This window comes from Cyprinus carpio, chromosome B11 (assembly GCF_018340385.1).
Source record: "Cyprinus carpio isolate SPL01 chromosome B11, ASM1834038v1, whole genome shotgun sequence".
NCBI lineage: Eukaryota > Metazoa > Chordata > Actinopteri > Cypriniformes > Cyprinidae > Cyprinus > Cyprinus carpio.
The window spans coordinates 17,570,416-17,578,507 of record NC_056607.1 but is presented as its reverse complement, the minus strand read 5'-3'; the positions used below and the strand labels follow the sequence as shown (position 1 = coordinate 17,578,507).

Here is an 8,092-nt window from a genome sequence, read left to right as displayed (position 1 = left end):
CCCGGGATCATGCCCCTTAAGAAGCTTTGCAGAAAAGTCTTATTAATGAAGGTTATATAAATAACCAAGACTGGAATCTGGCCCCTATGTGATACTGCAGTGAGTTATCAGATCATTGCCTGTGACCAAGAAACTTCCACTGCTTTCGGTGCAAAGATAATCTAGTCTGTGTGTCATCCGTTAACATTATGCAACTGTCTGCTTTAATAGGCTATAGCGTAGGTTATGTCAACCAATAAAAGAAGAGGAAATCTTATATATAAAGGTGTTTTAGCTTAATTATGAGCTGTCACGAGCGTAAAAATACAGGCCTGCAACTCTTTACTTGACTTCAGGGCTGTCAGGGTTTTAAAAGTCATGCTGTTTTGATGTGCAGTACTGCTATATTGGCTCACTATTCTTAATAATATCTCAGAAAAAGTTGTCTGTCAAGCATTAATGTGCTTCTCAGGTACTACAGTCGGTTTTTGTATTGAAATAAATTAACTCTGCATACATATGGGCTTCTTAGCAGCTTATTAATACAAAGCGTTGACAACTACCATCTGAAGAATATATATGAGTGTCTTCTGTACATTTCTGGTAAATAGAGCATCACTAATTAGCACAATTCCCTTGTGAAAAGAAGTGTGCTTAATTTTATGCAATGTGCACTTTTAGTACTTCAAATCTTAAAAGTAGACTTTTAGGTGCTTGTCAATACATGATAAACAATTATTTTTCCTGACAGTAAAATTTCTAGTTTCCAAGAATCAGAAATGTAACATATTGTATAACATATGTATTTATATGACAATTTAACACAAAATGCACATAACAGAATTAAAGATGATCAAATGTCTGTAGATAAAGATTAAAGTATTGTAGATACTGAATAATGTTTTAAATGGCACGTTTATCACTGCTATGCACTCAGAATTAATATTTGTGATGTCTAATTAAAAAAAGATTGTACTAAATTAGGTCAAAAAGCATGTTTATAGTGTTGTAAAGTAGACTGGTAATTTAAGTTTATCAAATATTACGTTTTAATATTCATTCTAAGTTAAGACCCATTAACAATCATTAAAACAAAATTTCATTTAAATTCAGTTAAAATACATTTACTTTTAATCAGAACACTTGATAATACAATACAAATACATAAGTGTTTTAATTAAAAAAATACACTTTATTAGATTGTTGAAATACATTTAAATATATTAAATTGCAACTTCATTATTAGGAAAAAATTATTACAAATGTATTTAATTATATAATAAATGCAAATGTAATCAGCATTAAAGTATATTTTAGTTCACATTAATTGCTTGTCTGTACAAATAAAGATAAGTCCTTTAATTAAAATTAATAATTAATGTAAAAAAAAAAACCCTCTTAAATTCAACTAATTGCATTTATATAAAATAAAAGGCACATTTAAAATCAATTACAAATAATATGCATTTAGGTTTTTAAAAACACTGAAAGACTTAAGTATGAATTATATGTAAAGCATATTAAAGGGGTGGTTGATTGCGATTTCACCTTTTTAACATTAGTTTGTGTGTAATGTTGCTGTTTGAGCATAAACAACATCTGCAAAGTTACAACACTGAAAGTTCAATGCAAACAGAGATATTGTCTTTTAAAATTATGGCAACCTAAAAAAACGACTTGTATGGACCACAACAAGTTACTTCCTGGGTTTGTGACATCACAAACCCAAATAAACCGCACCCCCGGGAACATGCAATAAAGGGGTCGGGGCCATGTCGCACTGCTTTAGAGAAAAGGAAGAGAAAACTAGAGGTGCACATAAAAATCTATTCATATATGAATCACGATTCTAATAGATTCACAAGTTTCAAAATAAATGTTCTAACGCAGCGGTTGTTAATCCTGTTTGTCGCGTTCACCTGCTCTGCACACGCTCTGGTCTGCATCTCTCTCTCTCATTCAGATCCAACAATGAACTGTTCCAATTATACACTTATTTTCACAAAGCTAGGAGAAGCGTTAAACATGGACGTGCGTGCGGTTGCCATGATGTATTAAAGCTTTAATCAGGATAAAACCGTATATTAAAAGCTAATATAAGCAGTAGCATTTACAGATAACAGCGTATCTAAAAGTGTAAGACAACAACAAACAAAAAACATACTATTAAGAGTCGTCCTTGCACAGGTTCTGCACAATTCTCTTCACTATACCCTCCACGTCTCAATCGGGCTCAAATTCATAAGCGATCTTGATGATGCCATTGTTTACAATACAACTGAAGCACATGCAACTGAGCTGAGGGGCATGACATTTAGACGAGCACTGGCAGTTTAGCGAATTACAACACACTGGGCCAGATAAACAATCCAAGCCCATCGTGTATTTCTGAGGCAGTGGCTTCTTAAAACCAGGAAATCAACAGCGCGTTTATAGAAGGGACAGAGTGGTGTAGAATAAAGGTAAAATCTGTGAAAAAATAAGATTTATTTATTTATTAAATTTTGTTTTTTTATGACACATTAACACGTGTTAGACTGCACCCCATAAACACAATCAAGCCTAGAAAAAAATAAATAAAACAGTCAACCACCCCATTAAGTACAAGTATATTCTCTTAAACTATGAAGTATATTCGGATGAATCTGACACAGGCAACATCTCTGCAGTGGCTGGATCTGCATTGGCCTGTGTCGGCCTGATCGGAAACCCTGGCTCAGACTCAGCAAGAATGGCGTCTGAACTTCATCTCAGATAGAACTTGGACAGGCACTGGATTAGAATCGTGTAGATTACATAAACTGCTTTGCTCTTCTTCCCTTTTTTAACATTTTCTAAAATAAAGAAAAATGAATGAATTATTAGAAACATCTCTGTGAGAGATTATTAGAGATGCTAAGAAATACAATTAAAAATTTTTATTTTAAAGTTGTTACTTGCAGTGAATCAGAATTAAAACTGCAAGTAATTATAGAGAATAGAACATAGAAAATAAAAACTGGCAGAAATAACAAACCAAAGTAATGATGACTAACCATCACCCAAATCAGAGCTATCACAGAATCAGATCTATCACAGGTGGCGACTCAGGATCGGCCAGATCTGTGTCTGTCTTTTGCTCAGTCCTGTAGGGACCTGGCACACACAACGACTCAACATCTTCACAGACCTGGCCTGGCAGACGCACCAGCTCAGGGTCAGCAGCATCTGTGGCAGACGTTGGTGTGATTCTGAATGGACTTGGGGCAGGCATTAGCTCTGAATCATCTTGGTCCGGCTGCGGTGTAAGACGCACCACTCTGTTCAGGTCACAGTTTTAGAGCCTTCCATACTCTCTAAAAGAGAGCACAGACTTCTTTCCCCTTCCTCCCTTTTGCAGGTTTTTCTAAAACATAGAAAAATAAAAAATAATAAGCTCAGTCTGACTTGTCTCAGTCTCTCTCTCTCTCTGTATATTAACATCTGCTTTTATGATATCCTGATAGCTACTTGTGTATTGGAGTGCAAGAGGAGACGGAGATTGTGAAAGAGGGCTTCATTGAGTTTGTCTTCTGGTCCACAAGGCACAGATAGAGAGGAATATCTTTTGTTCCAGAAAGCCTCCGTATATGGATTTTGTTATTCCCTTTTCATTCCTATATTATGTAATGTGCAGTTCTTATTGGATGAATCTCTGTATCACTTCTTATAATATTCCTGCATAAGTTATAGTTTAACAATAAACTTTGTAGATGAAGTCTTGCCTCCTTTTACATGACTCTTCTCATGGGCAAGAGGGGACTGAGAAACAATTTAAGACCTGCTCTGTGTGTTACACTGCCTTTTCTTGTCTGGTTGATGCACGGGAACCTCTGTCTAGTTATTAAACCACCTGTGCTCTTCTAGATGCTGTAGCATCAGTCTGTTAGCTGGATTGCGGATCAAACACTGAAAAATCAGGTCACGGCATGCTGTAAAGTTTTCAGAAGGAGAGTGCGGGTTAGTCTTACTCAACATCAATGCTGACATAGGAAAAAGCTTCTGAAATGTTTTAACAAGAACATTTCATGATTTGATAATATAAATATACCAAATTAAATAATTAGGTCTACAGTCACATCAGTAAACATTTGTTACTTGCTAGACTTCCTGTCATATCCTGTCTGGCATATATTTTCCATCTGACACTGAAATTTTAAAGAGGTGTCTGTTGTGTTTACCTGAGGATAAAGTCAGTTTCGCTTGAACGTAGCCACGCAGTATTTCGTCTTGGCTTTCAAAGGGCAAATATCCATGCAAGATTTCAAAGAGCACAACACCTATTGCCCAGACATATGCTGGGTTAGCGTGGAATGTGGTATTCCTTATGACCTCAGGTGGGGTGCAGAGTGGTGCTCCTGTGAGAGAAACATTTTTAGCGTTGAGCAATGCTAAAAGACAATGCCGTGATCAATGACACTGCACTCAAACGTACCTCTATATTCACTGCTGAGATTGCCCTCACAGCTGATTGGATGAGCACAACCAAAGTCAATTAGTTTGAGTTTTAAACTGGGGTCAGTCACCAGGATGTTCCCTGTGTGGATATCACCATGGAGGACTCCACGGTCAATACAGTGTTTCACAGCTTGGATTAACTGACGGATTAACCAGCGTGCTTTTCCTTCATTCATGTCATCTGAATACATGATGTGTTGATTTAAGGTATGGCATGGTTCCGGGTACTCCATTATGAGCACAAAGCTCCTCTTATTCTCAATCCAATCATGCAATTTGATGACGTTGGGGCATAATGGAGGTTGTCCCAACCGAAGCAACATCGCCACTTCTGCGAGCACAGGTTTGGAATGACCAGCCTAGAGAAAAACAAACAGTTGGCTTTGAGTAACTCATTACTTAGAAGACAGGAATGATAAACATCATTGTATTTAGATTTGCACTTAAATCTTTGTTGTCTATTTCATTTCTGATTTATGTTAACTACAGGTTTCTACAACAATAGTCACTCAGTCAACCAAATATTCCTTTGATTTTTCAACTTACAACATCAAGATAACGGTCAGCTTGGTGCTTGTGGATGTACTTCATGGCAACCTGTGAATGCCAAAACAGAGTTAAGTTTTCCAAACATACCAAAGTGCCAGACATGCACATCTACAGTGTGTTTAAATCTAGACAGAGGACACACATCTCTACATCTGGAGCAAAATGTTGGTACAAGTCAATAAAAGTGCTTTACCTTAATTCTGTCACTAAATATATGGGATCCCTCATACACCATGCCAAAACTTCCTTGTCCTAGAAGCTCTCCCACTACAAAGAAAGACACTCTAGATCCTGAAAAACAGACAGGAAAAAGAAAATGACCATGCATCAGTTTCCTTTCATTGTCTGATATGATCAAAAGAGATCCATTTAAAGAGTATTAAAAAAATTAATAATAATTATTCTGATCTACTGTTAATCAGGTAATTAGGTAATTTACTCTAAAGGAAGTTAGAGTATCAGATTTACAGTCTAAATAATGATAAGCAGAAAGGAATGTAGAAAATAGTAGAGGGCAGAAATATAATGACACAAAGGTAATAATGACTCACCACAATCCAGACTGATCTCCAGATCTGATGAATCTGACACACGTGACAACACTGGAGTGGCTGGATCTGGGCTGGCCACTTGCACAGATGGGGACTGGAGATCTGAACAGACCTGGTCAGACCTGGTCTGACACCCTGGCTCAGGCTCAACAGAAATGGTGCCATCTGCTAACTTCATCTCAGAATCGTCTAGATCCACCTGTGGTGTAGAATGCTGGACTCTCTTTGAGTCACGGCAGGGGAAGAGGTGCTTTACAGCCTTACGGAATCTCCTGAAGAACGCATGGACTGCTTTCCTCTTTCTCCGTTTTTTAGGTTTTTCTAAAATAAAAAAAATAAAAATAAAAATAAAACTATTAAAAGTGAAAACAGTACAACAAACAAGTTACATGCAGTGAATCAGAATTACAACCGCAAGTAATAATAGAGAATAGAAAATAAAAGATGGTAGAAATAACATAAACTAAAGTAATATTGACTAACCATCACCCAGATCAGAACTGGACGGATCTGCCACAGGTGACGACTCAGGATCGGCCAGATCTGTGTCCAGTGTTTGCTCAGTCCAGGAGGGACCTGGCACACACAACGACTCAACATCCTCACAGACCTGGCCTGGCAGATGCATCAGCTCAGGGTCAGCAGCATCTGTGGCAGCTGTTGGTGTGATTCTGAATGGACTTGGGGCAGGCATTAGCTCTGAATCATCTTGGTTCAGCTCTGGTGTAAGACGCACCACACTGTTTGGATCACAGCAATGGAAAGGGCGCTTTACAGCCTTCCATACTCTCCGAAAGACAGAACAGACTTCTTTCATCTTTCTCCCTTTTGCAGGTTTTTCTAAAATAAAGAAAAATTAATAGTAACCCAATAATATCTGACTACAGATGAAATACAAATCAATTCCTGAAAAACAAATGTTACTTTTACTTGATGCATTTATTAAAGAAATATAAGTTCATAGTACTGAAATGTTCTTTTCAAAATGAGGCCAAGGACACCACAAAGATAACTTTTTCTCTGCAATATATGCAACTGCAAAAAGCAGCTCACCTGTTGGGCTGTTCTCCACACTGTCTGTAGGACAAGCCTTGATGCTGCCTTGATTATCTGGGCTCACGCTCCCTGAACCTCTTGTTGTTGTCTCGACAGTTTTTTTGTCAGTTGTTACCTTTTCGATGCTGACAGACTCATACATTATGTCTGAGGTAAGCATGATCATCTCCTGCCTATCCAGACCTTCTCTCTTGACTTCACTGCACTCAGTGTAAAACACAGATGTCTTGGACATTATGTTTGATTATATTATAAACCTAGAACTCAACAAACTGTGTGTACACCATGAATCACGAAACTAACTCCAGTTCGAACTCGAAACTTCAGCTTGTGCGTTTTGCGCTCTGTGACGTCACACAACTATGTCACGTGACCAGCCCGTGACGTATTTATTTTTTATTTTATTTTTTTAACCTTGTGACGTTCTAAATAGGCGCGTGCTTGAATTTCACAGCTGAACACCACACAATTCTGTCCTGTTGCTGTGTTAAATATAATGGACATATACTATAAGTTAAACACTCCGCACGAAATCCAACCCTCACCAAAAAGGAGGAGCGTCTCGCTGCAGCCTGCGGTGGACATCCAACCCGGCCCACATCCAAGTGTGACGTCACAGACCACGCCCATGTCAAAATACGTCACATTCTCAATCATTTTGAAACAGGAAGAAGCATCGATAAGAAGATAATTTGTATTGTTTGCCAACCGCTAAAAAAAGAAGCTGTTGTTTGCCGTGTCGGTAAATAAAAAAAAATATCTTTGTTCTTTACCAAACGTTGACAACTTTAAGAACGTGTCCGTCATTTGTGTGCATGCGGATAAACAACAGTAAGTATTTTTAATTTCAACTTCACACAGGCACGTTATTGCTAGCAACAAATATACTTATATATATATTATATATATATATATATATATATATATATATATATATATATATATATATATATATATGTATATGTATAGGTGTGTGTTTGTGTGTGTGTGTGGGTTGGGGGTGGGGGGTGAGATGAGTGTTTTTATGTTGGGGGGTCGTATATCCACACATGTATGTATATATGTACGTATGTATTCGTGGCATGCATGCGTACACACACACACACACACACACACACACACACACACAAATACATACATATATACATACATACATGTGTAGATAGATAGAGAGACAGATAGATAGATAGATAGAAGGCACAAGTCTTACAACATAAAATCAATTATGAATCAATGTGCAATATTTTTTATTTATACCAACTTCCCCCCCACACATAAACACTCATCTCACCCACTCAGACACACACACACTTCATCCCTCTCACACATATGTACTTACCTGCCCCCCCACCACACCACCCACAAACCACCACACACACACACTCACACACACATACATATGACATCTTTAATGATATACTCTGATCGTACCCCCATGCACAGTAACTTGGTTGGGCAACCGCATCATTTCATTATGTCTT

The 8,092-nt window shown here is 37.6% G+C and overlaps 1 protein-coding gene across 1 annotated transcript; it reads right to left on the bottom strand.

The window, feature by feature from the left end:
• Window positions 1-3,468: 3,468 nt before the first annotated feature.
• LOC109078845 (probable serine/threonine-protein kinase MARK-A) lies at window positions 3,469-6,998 on the bottom strand. Its single transcript, XM_019094031.2, has 8 exons — window positions 6,609-6,998; window positions 6,039-6,395; window positions 5,556-5,876; window positions 5,198-5,295; window positions 5,002-5,052; window positions 4,433-4,814; window positions 4,179-4,355; window positions 3,469-3,929 (listed from the first exon to the last, which is right to left on the bottom strand). The coding sequence occupies exons 1-8, from the start codon at window positions 6,844-6,846 to the stop codon at window positions 3,835-3,837; spliced, it is 1,719 nt and encodes a 572-aa protein (XP_018949576.2). The 5' UTR covers window positions 6,847-6,998; the 3' UTR covers window positions 3,469-3,834.
• Window positions 6,999-8,092: the final 1,094 nt, after the last annotated feature.